Below are 16451 nucleotides of genomic sequence, written 5' to 3'. Positions count from 1 at the left end.
GCGGGCCTGGCTTCCCCCAGCCGCCACGCGGCTGCCCGCCCTGCACCCCCCGGAAGCGGAATGTTCGGGTTGATGCGACGCCTCCCGCCAGGGCCTGGTCCTGAGCCAGGCCGTGCGCGGCATGGGTGGGAAGCCTTGCTCGGCTTCGGTGACGCTGAGAGGGCCGGGAAAAGTGAAGGCCCAGACATGGCGGCCGGGGTGGCCCCGGAGCGGAGAGACGGAGCCCGCGTCCTCCATCTGCTTCCGGAATCTAAAGGCGGTTTCCGGGAGCCGGGATGGTGTCCCCATGACAACCGCCGTTGGCCCTGGGAGGTGGAGAGTGGTGGATGAGGACCGGGTAAAGTGGCCGGAGAACAGTTTGTTGTTTTGGGTTCGGGCTGGTGTGGGTCTGTTTTTTGCCGAGGTAGCCCCATTTCTAAGCGGGACTGGGGAGGGTGAGACAGGCTGCTCTGGGGACCAAGTGCAGGCAGCAGGTAGCCGTGAGGAGCGCTTCTTTGGCTTGCGAATCGCCACCGCCCTGAGCTGCGGGGGATGGCCGTCCACCTAGGGAGAGCGATCCTCGCAGCCCTTCGTGGCCTGTGAGGAGGACAGTGAGAGCGCGGGTCTGGCGGCACAGCGCCTGGGAGTCCTGGCTCTGCTGGCGAGGAACGACGAACTCTCGACTCTGTGTACTCCCCCTGTAACGTGGGGACAGCTCCTTCCCACCCTGCAGAGTTGCAAGGATTAAAGGGGATTATCCTAGTTGAGGAGTCTCTCCTGGTGCTGGTAACCTAGGTGATAGCTAACAATGTTATTTAGTAAGCCTTGGACCCCAGGCTCGCGGAGCCTCTGTCTGCATCCTGTACAGTGGCCCAGGTGCCTTCGCCTCTCAGAGCTTCCATAAAATGGGGATTATGTGCATTATAATGGCTACTTCCCAAGATGGTTGTGGGATGGAGTAATGCTATAAATATGGAAATAGGGGCCTGTGTTGTGGCATAGCAGGTAAAGCATACCCGTGTGGTGCTGATATCCCACGTGGGTGCTGCTTCCTGTCCTGGCTACTCCACTTCTGATCCAGCTCCCTGCTACTGTGCCTGGGAAGGCAGCAGAGGATGGCCCAACTGCTTGGGCCATTGCACCCATGTAGGAGACCCAAATGAAGCTCCTGACCCTGGCTTTGGACTGACCCTGCTTCAGCCATTGGCAACCCTTAGAGGAGTGAACCAGTGAGTGGAGGATCTGTCTCTCCCTCTAATTCTGCCTTTCAAGTAAAATAAATATTTTTAAAAATAAATATGGAAATGGTACATTGCAAACCATTTTAATGTAATCACTTTCTAGCACTTCAAGGCATTTTGAAATTTGCTTACAGACTTCTTCTAGCCCCAAGGTCACTGATCATCTCCAGGGTAATTTGTGGGTCTTTGGATAGTGAAAATGAAGCCCCAGCTTCCTTTGCCAGGTGCCACTTTGTCACTAACATAACCTTAAACTCGAGTTTTTCAAAAGGGCACCATCTCCTCTCAGCTCCTTCAGCCTATACCACTTTCCAGTTCCCCTGTGCCTACATTTTTCCTCCCTAGAAATATTTCAGGCCAGGGGCCAGCGCTATGGCACAGCAGGTTAACGCCCTGGCCTGAAATGCCAGCATCCCATATGGGCGCCGGTTCAAGACCCAGCTGCTCCACTTCCAATCTGGCTCTCTGCTATGGCTTGGGAAAGCAGAAGATGGCCCAGGTCTTTGGGCCCCTGCACCTGCGTGGGAGACCGAGAAGAAGCTCCTGGCTCCTGGCTTTGGATGGGGGCAGCTCCAGCTGTTGCAGCCATCTGGGGAGTGAACCATAGGATGGAAGACCTCTCTTTCTCTCTGCAAAAAAAAAAAAAAAAAAAAAATTTTCAGGACAAAATTATGCAAGAGTTGGCTTGGTGCAGTAGTTATAAGAGTGAAACTCTGGAACCATGCTGCCTGGATTTGAATCCAATCTGCCAGTTATTAACTGTGTGACTTTGGACAAATTATTTTACGTCTGTGGGCCTCAATTTTTTCATCTGTAAAGTGGCGAATAATGTATCTTCAGCTTCTTGAGATTATTGTGAGTTTAAAATAACATTAATATTTAGGACAGTCCCTGATACAGTGAAGTGATACAGGAGGGCTTGCTGCTATTACTACTACTACAACACAACCATAGCACCCCTAGATTCCTTTGCCTAGAGAAAGTCTTGAGGGTGAGAGTGCCTAGAAGGAATGACCAGTTGGGGTTTCTGGTTGTTGGAATGGTGCTTGGCCCTTACTAACTTCTTGTGTTAATGATCTCATAACTCTGCCTCTTTTTTTGCCCCACAGGCCCAAGGGAAGAACTGATTTAGAGGAACTGAACAGCTTTTCCTCTGTGCTGGGGACAGAACCAGGAGCTATTTTCTGGAGAACTGTGGAATGTGCCCTTGGGGACCCAAGAAAGCAGAAGGAAGATGCTGCAGACCAGTAACTACAGCCTGGTGCTGTCCTTGCAGTTCCTGCTGCTGTCCTATGACCTCTTTGTCAACTCCTTCTCAGAGTTGCTCCGAATGGCCCCTGTCGTCCAGCTGGTGCTCTTCATGTGAGTTCAGTGGGTGGCTCTGGGAAGCTGAGCACGAGCATATGGAAGGCACTGACCGTTGAGATTTAAAGTTACAAATAGGGAACTCTCACAGAGAATAAAATTTCACATTGTCCTGGGTTCTCCATGCTGTGTAGACATGGTCTTATTTGTTAATAGACTTTTATTGGAAACATTTATTTACTTGAAAGGCAGAATTACAGGCAGAAAAAGAGAGAGAGAGATCTTGCATCCACTGATTCACTCTTCATATGGATGCAACAGCCGGGGCTGGGCCAGGCCAAAACCGGGGGCCTGGAACTCTGTCAAGATTGGGTGGCAGGGGCCAATCACTTGAAGCATCTTCTGCTGCTTTCCCAGATGCATTAGCAGGGAGCGGGGTCAGAAGTGGAGCAGCCGGGACTCCAACTGGTTCTCCAGTATGGGATGTCAGTGTATAGGCATGGCTTAATCTGCTGCCCTACAACACCAACCCCCTTGTTTATAAACTTCTAAGAAGGGGAGAGTTAACATATGAAATGAAGGTCAGACTGCTGACCCTGGCATTTTCTCCATCTATGAACAGAAATTCTATCTTGCCATGAAAGAGGATTATAAAATGGCAGGTTAAAAACACAATCATTGGGTTTCTGCCACCCATATACAGATCCTGGAAGGCAGTGGTGATGGTTCAGATAGTTGAAAGCCTGCCACAAATGTGGGAGAACCAGATTGAGTCCCTAGCTCCTAGCTTCAGCCCAGCCCTGGCCATTGCAGACATTTGGGGAATGGACCAGCAGATGGAAGCTCTTTCTCCTTGGCTCTCTAGCTCTCAAATAAATAAATAAATAAATAAAGTTTTAAAAAAGACTTTTTTAAAAAGCCAATATGGGCTGGCACTGTAGCATAGTGGGTAAAGCTACTGCCTGTAGTGTCGGCATCCCATATGGGCACCAGTTAGTGTCCTGGCTGCTCCACTTCCGATCCAGCTCTCTGCTATGGCCTGGAAAACAGGAGAAGATGGCCCAAGTCCTTGGGCCCCTGTACCCATGTGGGAGACCAAGAAGAAGCTCCAGGCTCCTAGCTTCAGATTGGCCCAGCTCTGGCCATTGCAGCCATTTGGGGAGTGAACCAGCAGATATAAGACTTCTTAGTCTCTCTCTGCCTCTGTAAATCTGCCTTTCAAATAAATAATATACAGTGATGCAGTAAATAATAATGTTTTGGTCAATGATGGTTTACCACAGTGGTGCTGTTGGAGTATATTGCCTAGCAATAATGTAAAACCATCTTAGTTTGTGTGAGTGCAGTTCATGGTGTTCACACAATGATGCAATCCTTTCATGTTGCATTACTGAGAACATATTCCTGTTGATAGGTGACACATAACCATATATGAGTCCCATAGGACAGAAACTTGCAGGATTTATCCTCAATAATGATTTATAGACTCCATGAGGCAATTTCTAAATTGAAAAACCAGTTTTGGACATGATCTTACTTCAGTCATGCAAGTATTCATTGGCCTCCTAAACACTGTTCTAGTTCCAGTGGTAAACTTGACAAGTTCCTGCTCCCATGGGGTTTCCATTCTAGTGGAGAGAGACAATAAACATAATGCAACAGACTGTCATTTCAAATAGTGATGTCATGCAGTGGATGTAAAGTAGCTGGGGTGGGGAAGGGAGGACCTTGTTGGATAGAGGGGTTAAAGTCTGAAGAAGGGATATTTGGAACTAAGACATGGAATGGCACAAAGGCAATAGCCAAGCAAAAATGGGAGAAGTGCTTCTTTCTAAGTGAAATTGTCTGACAGGACCAGATTATGTGACAGAAAAAGCTGACTTTTTGTGGACAAAGAGAGGAAACTGTCATCTTAGAAGTGCCTAGTAGGTTGCTGTGTTAAGAGTGTCCAGGGAAGTCCTGTTTGGACTGAAACTCAACTGATGATTAATTTTACTTTTGTGTTATTTGGGTGCCAAACCCATGGCATCTCTGGGGGAGGGTGGTCATAGGACTGTATCACAGGGAAGGAATGACCTCATGGTTTCCTTCAGGACATAGGCCAGCTGTTGGGTTCTCACACAGACCACCGTTTGGCTATACTTTGTTTTATATGTCTGCAGCATCCAGGACATTGCAATCCTCTTCAACATCATCATCATTTTCCTCATGTTCTTCAACACCTTCGTCTTCCAGGCTGGCCTGGTCAACCTCCTATTTCATAAGTTCAAAGGGACCATCATCCTGACAGCTGTGTACTTCGCCCTCAGCATCTCCTTTCATGTCTGGGTCATGGTAAGAGTTGAGCCCTGAATTCTTGAACCTTTAGAGCCAGGGATATCTTTTCTGTGAGAACCCGGCTTCATTCTTTGATCACGCAGAATCCTTGATAAGAAACAGGTGAGATGAAAGTGATCCAGGCTGCAGTTTGGGGCACATGACAATTTCCTGAGGCACTGTTGCCAAACCTTAGTTCTTAAAGAATAGCTTTATCCAAAGGTTGAGGAATTCTTCTGGAACATTCAGTTCACCTTTGCCCCAAATAGACCTACCAGGGATAAATAGGACATTTTTTTCATCAGCTATTTGGGCAGGTGAGTGCTGCCAGAGGGTCTTCTTAAGTATCAGCGTCTCTGGCTACTGTGACAGAGAGGGATATTTCTGGAGAGCAGCTGAGTAAGAGTGCTGCTCACCCTTTGGTACTGAGTGCCCATTACTTAGCCTGGGAAGACCAGCCTTCGAGATGTCTCTCTTTGCTTCTAACATAGGCCTCAGCAGATCCAGTTGTCCTGGTTGCAGATTTTTCCTGCTGCAGAAATTCTCCCATGTCTTTGGGCGTGTCATGTGTTTACCGTGTATTCATTTTGATGGAACACATTAAAATCCCAGGGTTCTCTAGACACATCTTCACTAAAGCTGCCTTCTCAGCTGAACCCTCTGTTAGGCTGCCCTTGTCTGGGGGAAAAGGAGAGCCCACGGAAAGGAAAGAGATGCTATCCAAATCTCTACGTGCCTCCTGACGCGGATTCTGTGCTGTGGCTCCTGGAGCCAAAATAGGTCCTGGCTTTGTACTATAAAGCTTCTGATCTGATTAAATCTTGAGTGCAGCAAAGCGTTTATCTGACAAGAGCTGAGCTGGAGACTTTCAAAGCGAGAGAGTGACCAGATGAACTCCTGAGATAATGTATATCATTTCTCCTTGGCAAAGGCTGTGGAATGAAAGGGAATAAATAGCTTAGTTCAACTTCCTCTCTAGGGGTTATAAGGATATCCCCTCTGCAGCAAGACAAAGGAGCTTGAGAAAGGAGAAAGGTGAAATTAGTATGATTTTCAGCCAAGTAACATTTCTGCAGCTAGCTAGCTTGGAGATGTTAGGACCTTCTATGGCCACTGACCTTCCCCTGCCCGTTCCTGTCTCTTTGCAGAACTTACGCTGGAAAAATTCCAACAGCTTTGTTTGGACAGATGGACTTCAAACGTTATTTGTATTCCAGAGACTAGGTAAGGAATAGAGCAACCTCAGGCATCACTTTAGTCTCACATATGTCTCCGGCTCTGACGGCCTTGATTCTGGATTCCCAGCCCAGTCACAACTGGCGTAGGCTGGTTGGGACAGGCATACCAAGAGCAGGAGAGATTCCTGCCCTCTGCCCTCTGCTCTTGCTGGAGACAGTGGGAAATCAGGAGGCAGGCCCCTCAGCCTCGCTTGTTTCTGTTCGCACTCTGCAGCGAGTGCGCAGGCACATCCCTGAGGCTTCTTTGCTTACAATTCACAGCGGCAGTGCTGTACTATTACTTCTACAAACGCACCGCTGTGAGACTGGGTGATCCTCGCTTCTACCAGGATTCTCTGTGGCTGCGCAAGGAGTTCGTGCAAGTCCGAAGGTGACCTCTTCCTGTCACTCTGATGGATGCCTTTCCTTCCTGACTGAAGCTAAGTTTGCTGCTCTGCAGGGAGGGTTGGCCCAGGAAACAGCTCAGGCCAAGATGTTTTGCTCATTGACGTGTTCCCCAACAGACTCCAGTACATAATCCCCTCATTGCCTCCTACTTCTACTTCAGTTTTCCCCCGTTCCTGCCTTTCTGGCTCTGTAACATTCATTCTTTCTGACCCCCTTCCCCCTCCAATCCTTAGTTCAACTTCCTCTGAGCTCTGTGACCCTTACCCTTGTGAATCTTCCTTTAGCCTGGGACAGAAGGACCTCCCAGACCCCGCTTTCCTTACACCACACATGAGTGATGGAAGGATGCAAAGAGAGATCATTTTGTGCTCCTGGCTAATCACATGAGCAGATTTAGATTTTATACCCAAGGCACTTTGTTTATGTTTTATAAATAGGAAATAAATTGAATTCTTTTTCCATAAATAGTAGAGTCTGTCTGTCTAGCTAGATTTCATCACGATTAAGAAGTGTGCTCAGTCCAAGCTTCAGCATCTTGCCTGGAGGGTAGATGAGCCCCATTTTGAGTATAAGTTGTTTTTTTTTTTAAGATTTATTTATTTGAAAGGTGGAGTTACAGAGAGGCAGAGAGAGAGGGAGATAGAGGTCTTCCATCCGCTGGTTCATTCCCCAAATGGCTGCAATGGCTGGAGCTGTGCTGATGCAAAGCCAGGAGCTTCTTCCGGGTCTCTGACATGGGTGCAGGGGCCCAAGAACTTGGGCCATCTTCCACTGCTTTCCCAGGCCATAACAGAGAGCTGGATCGGAAGTGAAGCAGCCAGGACTTGAACTGGCGCCCATATGGGATGCCAGCACTGCAGGCGGCGGCTTTACCATCTACACCACAGCAGCAGCTTTACCCTCTGTGCCACGGTGCCAGCCCCAAGTTTCAAGTCTTTTGCAGAAATTTGAGATGCAATCTGGGCGCCCCCCCAACACACACACACAACATACACACACACACACACACACACACCTGGAGTTCTAGACTCCTGGGTTTCATTCAGACTTTCCCTTTGAGAAGGGTAAACTGCCCTCGGAATAGTAAAAAAGTTTCTTATCCTGTTTTGGCAAAAGGAATATTTTAAATACATAAACCCAGAGTCCATTTTCTATTGCCAAACTTCAGTGGCACACATATAAACAAATTCTTGACTCTTGAGATGCGGGCTTCAGCTGATCTGGGTTGAGTCCAGGTGCTTGCTAACATTGGACAAGAGCTGAGCCCAGATTTTCAAAGGAAGACAGTACCCATCTGTGATCAGCTGTGGGTCATCTGGGCAGATGTGATGATCTTGGGATCTCTTAGTTCTTGGCTAACGCAGAATGACCTCCTCTGGAAAAACTTGTTACTTAACTCTGGGGCACATGATTCACCCACCCTCGGAAGAGCCCGGGTCTGTTCATATGACAGTGCAGAGGACTGGGAGCGCTCAAACCCACTGGGTACTCCTATTTCAAGCCTCTGCTTCTGTGTCTCAGAGCCCCATTAGTCAGAGAGGTCAGGTGACTGAGGCTAATATCAGGGTGGGAATCACCGCAAAGCTTCTGGATCCAGAGGGGTGAAGAATGGAGTTCATTAATTCAGTCTTATCAGAGAGGCAGTCTATGGAACTTGTCATTCAGAGATGCTGTAACACAAGGGTTGGCAGAATTTTCCTGTGAAGAGCCAGACAGTAAATAGTTTTGATTCTGAGAGCATAACTATTCAACTCTGACACTAGAACATGAAACTGGGCTGGCGCCGCGGCTCAATAGGCTAATCCTCTGCCTTGCGGCACTGGCACAACCGGGTTCTAGTCCCGGTCGGGGTGCCGGATTCTGTCCCGGTTGCCCCTCTTCCAGGCCAGCTCTCTGCTGTGGCCTGGGAGGGCAGTGGAGGATGGCCCAAGCCCTTGGGCCCTGCACCCCATGGGAGACCAGGAGAAGCACCTGGCTCCTGCCTTCGGATCAGCGCGGTGCGCCAGCCGCAGCGCACCAGCCACGGTGGCCATTGGAGGGTGAACCAATGGCAAAGGAAGACCTTTCTCTCTGTCTCTTTCTCTTACTGTCCACTCTGCCTGTCAAAAAAAATAAAATAAATAAATAAATAAAAATAAATGAAAAAAATGCTAAAAAAAAAAAAAAGAACATGAAACTAACCATTGACAGCATGATAGATGAAGGAATACGGTTGTGTCCCAGTGTAACCATTTATGGACACTGAAGTTTGAATGTCATGTAATCTCCATGTGTCACACAATATTGCTCTTTTGAATTTCTTTTTTGACTATGGAAGGATGGAAAAACTATTCTTAGCTTGTGGGCCATGCAAAAAGTCTGATGTGACCCCAGGCCAACTCCTGCTTTAGAAACCTGGAATAAATTTACAGAAACAGATAGGAGACAGTAGAGGAATCAGATGTTAGTATTTTAACATATATTACAAAAGAAAAGGTACAGCATTCAAATGGAGTGCCTAAAGCACTAGCCTCATACACTGTAATTAGAACAAGTGATCTAAAGTTGGAAAAAAGCCACTGTCTACATTTACTATTCCTTTATCTGTGAAAAAATGGATGATACAGGGCTGGTATTGTGTAGCGGGTAAGGCCACCACCTCTATGGGTGCCAGTTCGTGTCCAGCTGCTCTACTTCTGGTCCAGCTCCCTGCTAATGGCTTGGGAAGAGCAGTGGAGGATGGCCCAAGTGCTTGGGCTCCTGCTACCCACGTGGGAGACCTGGATGAAGCTCCCAGCTCCTGGCTTTGGCCTGCCTCAGTGCTGGCCAACGCAGCCATCTGAGGAGTGAACCAGTGACTGGAAGATCTCTCTCTCTCTCCTCTCTCTGTAACTTTCAGATAAATAATCTTTTTAAAAAAATAACAATATCTGATTTTAAATCTTTTCATAAAAAAAGTTAGAAGAATATCGTAATCCCCTTTGCCCATGTTAAAAAATTCTGAGACCAAAGAATCTGTGAGGTGAAAGGGTTTACTTAAGCTATTGCAGATGCTAGCCAGAAAAAGGACCTGGTCCTGGGATAAATTTCTGCAGACTACCAGCAGCAAAGCCAGGTAATAGTTGGAAAAATGTCCCCTGGACTAGAACAAAGCATTTTTGTTAATAATGAAAACAAGGGGGAAGGAAGAACTAAGTTGTTTACACTGAACCCACATTGGCTATAGATGAAAGGGACAGGATTACAGCAAGTGGGAAAAAGCCTTGGGATAGGAGGGCAGTAACTGCTGCTTCTAGATTGCTTAGGGTTAACATTCCAGAAAGTGTGTATGAAACCATGCAGTGGGTAAACAGGCTGCCTTGGTCCTGCTGGGATTTAGTCAAGATTTCAACATAAACAGTCTGTTGGTTTTGCCTGCAGCTGTTAACTGATTAACTTCACTTATCTTCCCCACCACCATCCTCCAGCCCTTGCAGTTTAAATTTGGGATACCTTGGCCGGCGCCGCGGCTCACTAGGCTAATCCTTCGCCTTGCGGCGCCGGCACACCGGGTTCTAGTCCCGGTCGGGGCACCGATCCTGTCCCGGTTGCCCCTCTTCCAGGCCAGCTCTCTGCTGTGGCCAGGGAGTGCAGTGGAGGATGGCCCAAGTCCTTGGGCCCTGCACCCGCATGGGGGACCAGGAGAAGCACCTGGCTCCTGCCATCGGATCAGCGCGGTGCGCCGGCAGCAGCGCGCCTACCGCGGCGGCCATTGGAGGGTGAACCAGCGGCAAAGGAAGACCTTTCTCTCTGATTCTCTCTCACTGTCCACTCTGTCAAAAATAAAAAAAATAAAAAAATAAAAAATAAATAAATTTGGGATACCTCAAAATCTTCTATCACTCACTACAAATTTTTTTTTTAATATTTATTTATTTAAAGGCAGAGTTACTGAGAGGGAAAGGCAGAAGCAGGGAGAGAGCAAGCCAGCTTTCACCCACTGGTTCACCCTCCCAATGGCCACGACAGGCTGGGCCAGACTGAAGCCAAGGGCCAGGAACTTCATTTAGATCTCCCACGAGGGAGCAGGGGCCCAAGCACTTGGACCATCTTCTATTATCTTCCCAGGCACCCTAGCAGAAGCTAGGTCAGAAGTGGAACAGCGGCAGTGGTTTAACCTGTTACACCACGGCACCGGCCCCTCATCACCAACTCTTAAAGATAGATCCTTTAGGGGCATTTGGCTTGTGGTTAAGACACCCACATCCCGTTCTGGAAGGCGGGAGTTCAGTGCTCAGCTCTTGCTCCTGACTCCAGCTTCCTGATGATGCTGACCTGTGACTGGCCTCCAGCCACCCATTTTAGAGACCTAGGTTGAGTTCCTCGCTCCCTGCTTTCACCTCTGCCCAGTCCAGGCCATCACAGGCATTTGGGGAGTGAACCAATGGATTGGGAGTGTGTGCTGCCTCCCTCTTTGTCTCTTCCTCTCAAGGCCATTCTCTGTGTCCTAAAATGAATCAGGGCTAGATAAATTAATCTTAAAAAGGAGGAGGAGGGCAGGGCCAGCACTGTGGCACAGTAGGTTAAGCCTGCACCAGCATCCCATATGGGCACCAGTTCAAGTCCCCAGCAGATCCACTTTCCATCCAGCTCCCTCCTAATGTGCCTGGGAAAGCAGTGGAAGATGGCCAAAGTGCTTGAGCCCCTGCACCTGCATGGGAGACCCAGAAGAAGCTCCTGGTTTTGGATTGGCCCAGCTCCTGCCATTGCAGCCATTGAAGAGTGAACTAGTAGGTGGAAGACCTTTCTCTGCCTCTCCCTGTCTGTCTGAAACTTTGCCTCTTAAATAAATAAATACATCTTTTAAAAAATTTTTAAAAAGGAGGAGGGGGGACTTTTGCAATATTCTTTCTACTGCTCACTGTTAGCCACTGAGTTTTATTCTCCCTCTCCTTGGCATTCTTTTAATTATTTATCTACTTTTAATAATGTTCAGAGACATTTTTTAAAGGAAAAAATTATTATAATTCCTTAATCATTTATTTCAATTCTTGCTAGTATGTGCATACATTTTATACACACTTGTGATTATGGAGAATAGGCCAAAAAGTTTTGCTATTTTTTTAAAAAAAAGATTTATTCATTTATTTGAAAATCAGAATTATAGAGAGAAAAGGAGAGAAAGAGAAATCTTCCATCCACTGGTTCACTCCCCAAATGGCTGCAATGTCCAGAGCTGGACCAGGCCGAAGCCAGGAGCCAAGAGTGTCTTTCATGTCTCGATGTGGGTGCAGGGACCCAAGCACTTGGGCCATCCTCTACTGCCTTCCCAGACACATTAGCAGGGATCTAGATCAGAATTAGAGCAGGGCCCGGTTCTGTGGCGCAGCGGGTTAATGCCCTGGCCTGGACCGCCGGTAACCCATATGGGTGCCGGTTCAAGTCCTGGCTGCTCTACTTCCAAACCAGCTCTCTGCTGTGGTCTGTGAAAGCAGTAGAGGATGGCCCAAGGAGACCCATGTGGGAGACCTGGAGGAAGGTCCTGGCTCCTGGCTTCAGATTGGCACAGCTCCGGCCTTTGCAGCCAGTTGGGGAGTGAACCAATGGATGGAAGACCTCTCTCTCTCTCTCTCTCTCTCTCTCTCTCTCTGCCTCTTCTCTCTCTGTGTAACTCTTTTAAATAAATACATAAATAAATCTTAAAAAAAAAAAAAAGAAGAAGTAGAGCAGCCGGCACTCAAACGGAAGCCCTATGTTGCAGGTGTTAGCTTTACCCACTATGTCACAACACTAGCCCCAGTATTTAACACTGTTACATTAAAAAAAGATACTAAAAGGTATATAGAGTGCTTCAAAAAGTTTATGGAGAATGGGATTAAAATGTTTACTTTGGTGCAAAAAATTTTTGAAATTATGTATATGAGGGAATCTTCCAGAAGTTCATGGAAATGCATATTTTAGAAAAATTATGCATGAATTTCAACAACTTTTTATTGAAACTTATCTTTTAATTCCATTTTTAAAAAAGATTATAAATTTGAAAGGCAGAGTTAGAGAGAGAGAGAGAAAGAGAGAGAGATCTTCCACCCAATGGTTCACTCCCCAAATAGCTGCAATGACCAGGGCTGGGCCAGGCCAAAGCCAGGAGCCTGTAGCTCCATCCAGATCTCCTACATGGGTGGCAGGGGCCCAAGTACTTAGGCTATCTTCCCCTGCTTTCCCAATATGGAGTGTTGACATTGCAAGCTGTGGCCTAACCTGCTGTGCCACAACACTGGACCCTCAGTTAATTTTTTGAAATACTCTCCTTTTTCTGTATTTCCTGGCACACAGACTCCTAAAACCCTTGAAATTTCCAAAGTGGTAGGCGTGTTTTTGTATGCCAATGAGATGATGGTGTTGGGGCTCCTGAATGGCCTCAAGATGAGGGCTGGTTGTCAAGAGAACTAACCATGTGATCAGAGGACTGGAACATCCAGCCCTGCTCCCAGCATCTGGGGCTGGAGATTCAGTTAATCACTGCTGTGGTTTGGATATTAGTTTGGATGTTGAATGTCCCCCAAATACCTCTATGTTAAAGGATTGGTCCCCAAAGTCTTACGTTATTGATACTAAGAGGGTGGAAACTTTTTTTTCCCCAAAGAAACCTTTTATTTAAGGAGTATAAATTTCATAAGTACAACTTAAGGAATATAGTGATTCTTCCCATCATACTGCCCCTCCCACCCCCACTCCCACCCTACCTTCTCCTCCCTCTCCCATTCACAGTCCCATTCTCCATTAAGATTCATTTTCAATTAACTTTATACACAGAAGAGAGGGTGAAAACTTAAGTCAAATTATGGTGTATGCAGGTGGTGCCTTTGGGAGGGGATTGGATTGGATCGGCTCATTAGAGTGTTGCCCCCAAGAGTAAATCCCAGTGGTTATATAAGGAGCATAGATGCATGTTCCCTGTTGCCAGTGAAGCTGTCTACCCCCTCAGGACTCTGCCAGCAGACAGACATTCACCAGAGGCTGAACCAATGGAACCTGTCTGATCTTGGCCTGTGAGCCTCCAAAATAGCCAAAATAAACTTTTTTGCTTTAGAAACTTAGGCTGCTTTGGGCATTTCTTTATAATAACGAAAAACCTCACTGACACCATAAATCAGAGTGTCAATTGTTAAATCAACAACAGGAGTTCTGTGCACTTGCTCCCCATGTATGACCTCTGTCCTTAATGAGTTGTACTATGAGAATTAATGGAAAAACTAGTCTTCAAACAGTATTTTATACTTTGTGTGTCTGTGTAGGTGCAAACTGTTGAAATCTTTACTTAGTATAGAGTTGATCTTCTGTATATAATGATAATTAAAAATGAATCTTAATGAAGAATGGGATGGGAGAGGGAGTAGGAGATGGGATGGGAGTAGAGGCAGGGGTGGGAGGGCAGGTATGGGGGGAAGAACCACTATATTCCAAAATGCTATACCTATGAAATTTAAATGTATTAAATAAGATTAAAAAAAAATAATGAACAACCTGACTAATACAATGATTAGTGGCCAAAAATGATTCAGTCAATCATGCTTATGCAGCAGAGCTTCCATCAAAACCCTGAACAACAGGGTTCCAAGAGCTTTCAGGTTGATAACCACATCCAGATGCCAGGAGCGTGCTCCTTTCCCAGACCTTGTCCTGTGCATCTCTTCCATCTGGCTGTTCCTAAGTTCCAGCCTCTTATCATAAACCAGTAACCTATTAAGTTACCTATTTGCCTGAGTTCTGTGAGCCATTCCAACAAATTATCGAACTCAAGGAGAGGATTGTGGGAAACTTTATTTATAGCCATGGTCAGAAGTACCAAAGGATAGGACCTGTGATTGGCATTTAAAGGGGGTAGCCTTGTGTGACTGTCACTTAACTGGTGGGCACTGATGCTGACGCCAGGTATATAGTGGCAGAATTGAGTTGAATTGTGCAATACTTACTAGTGTCAAAGAATTGATCAGCTTGGAAACTACTCAACCTTTTTATATCATTAGTGAATACAGAGGAAATAAATGTTTTTCCTTTTATTCACTTAGCAGTAGGAATATGTTTTGCAGATATGATTTAAATTGACTCCTAGGGATAGTTGACTCTGAAATTTCAGAGGACAGAAATAAATACTTTGGAAATGCTTAGAAACTTCCTTACTTTCGGTGGGATGAAGTTACTTCTAACTACCCAGTGCTGCAGTTAGGAGCTAGAAAGACGAGATGAAACACCCAAAGTCTGGATGAAAGGTGTTCAACAGGTATAAGGGTGCAGATGTGTAGGAAGAATAACTTTGAATGCTTTTTAGCACAGTAATATAACTATGGTTGACAACAGTTTATCTTACATTTCATTGTACAACAAAATGATAACATTTGAGGTGAATAATGTGCCACTTGCCCTGATCTGATCATTACACATGGTATATACATGTACTGAGTGAAATGTCACCCTGTACCGTATAAATACATACAAGGACCATGTGTCAATTAAGAATAAAGGCATGGAGCCAGTGCTGTGGTGCAGTGGGTTAAAGCCCTGGCCTACAGTGCCAGCATCCCATATGGGCACCGGTTCGAGTCCCAGCTGCTCCACTTCCAATCCAGCTCCCTGCTGATGTGCCTGGGAAAGTAACAGAAGATGGCCCAAGTCCTTGGGCCCCTGCACCCACATGAGAGATCTGGAAGAAGCTCCTGGCTCCTGGCTTCGGATTGTCTCAGCTCTGGACATTGCAGCCATTTGGGGACTGAACCAGCAGATGGAAGCCTCTCTTTCTCTGTCTCTACCTCTGTCTACCTCTGTCTTTCAAATAAATAAAAATAAATCTTAAAATAAAAGTTCACTTTTAAACTTCCCCCAAAATCACCTTTTTCATAGCCTCTGAGAACTACTGAAGTAATGAGAACCAGAGGGCCTAACATTCTAGAGATTCATAAAGTGAGCTAACAGTTGTAGCAGATTGTCCCTGGGGCATTTGCTGATTCTTGGGTTGAGTAAGAGGCTAAGAATCCAAGCATTGCCCAGACAGAAGGTTGCAGCTGGTGGGGCCAGAGAAGCCAGCTGGGCTGAGTGATCACATAACACAAACATGGGGGCTTAAGAAGTCTTAAAATGTTTTTTAAAAAAATTCTGCTTGAGATTTAGTGTAAGGAAAACAAGCTTTTTCTTTTGCTCTGCACCACAACAAGCACACAGATTTCTGTGACCTCAAAAGGGCTTTTCTCCCACCAGCAAGCAGGCAGTTCTGCAAACACTAGCTGGGTGTCCTCTAATTCAGTTTAGTTCTGACACCGTCTCCCTGGAGATCAGTCACCTCAGATCCCAGAGGCTGAGCTCAATCCTGCAAGTCTGCCTTGCCCACATTGTTTTCCCTGTGTTTCTGGCCCACCAGCTATGGATTGGGGTTCTACAACTCCCTCTTTGGGTCCCACTAATTTGCTAGAGGAACTGGTGGAACCCAAGGAAACACTTGGTTTACAGTTTACTCTAAAGGGTGTTACAAAAGCTGCAGATGAAGAAACACATGTGGTCAGTGAGGTTCAGGAAAGGGGCGCGGACCTTCCAGCCCCTCTCCAAGTGCAGCACCCTCAGGAGATTTGCATGTGTACAGCTATCTGGAAATTCTGACTCTGCCTACTGATTTTTTTTTTTTTTTATGGCAGCTTTGTCACATGGGCATGATTGATTAAATAATTGGCCTTTGATGAGCGACTTCATCTTCAGCCCATCTCTCTCTGCCTAGAGGTTGAGGGTGGTGGGACAGGAGTGGAACTGAAACTCTCAACCCTCTAATTCTGTTTGGTCTTTCTCAGAAGCTGCCTGGGGACTGGAAGCCGCAGGCCAAGTCATTAGCATAGAAAAGACATGTGGGACAGACGTTTTGCACAACTATTAAGGCACTGCTTCTTTGGTCACCCACATCCCACTTCAGAGTGCCTGGGTTCAAGGCCCAGCTCTGCTTCTAATTCCAGTTTCTTGCTAACACACATCCTGGCAGGCAGTAGAT

The 16451-nt window shown here is 46.6% G+C and overlaps 1 protein-coding gene across 1 annotated transcript in view; it reads left to right on the top strand.

The window, feature by feature from the left end:
- Positions 1-88: 88 nt before the first annotated feature.
- TMEM138 (transmembrane protein 138) overlaps positions 89-16451 on the top strand; it is a 30672-nt gene continuing 14309 nt past the window's right edge. The window contains exons 1-5 of the mRNA XM_062196059.1: positions 89-337; positions 2330-2582; positions 4688-4859; positions 5990-6065; positions 6341-6449. Coding sequence (XP_062052043.1) covers positions 2455-2582; positions 4688-4859; positions 5990-6065; positions 6341-6449 — 485 coding nt within the window. The 5' untranslated portion in view covers positions 89-337; positions 2330-2454. The remainder of the gene's footprint in view (positions 338-2329; positions 2583-4687; positions 4860-5989; positions 6066-6340; positions 6450-16451) is intronic.

Source organism: Lepus europaeus, chromosome 7 (assembly GCF_033115175.1).
Source record: "Lepus europaeus isolate LE1 chromosome 7, mLepTim1.pri, whole genome shotgun sequence".
Classification (NCBI taxonomy): Eukaryota; Metazoa; Chordata; class Mammalia; order Lagomorpha; family Leporidae; genus Lepus; species Lepus europaeus.
This window is presented reverse-complemented; position numbering and strand designations above follow the sequence as displayed.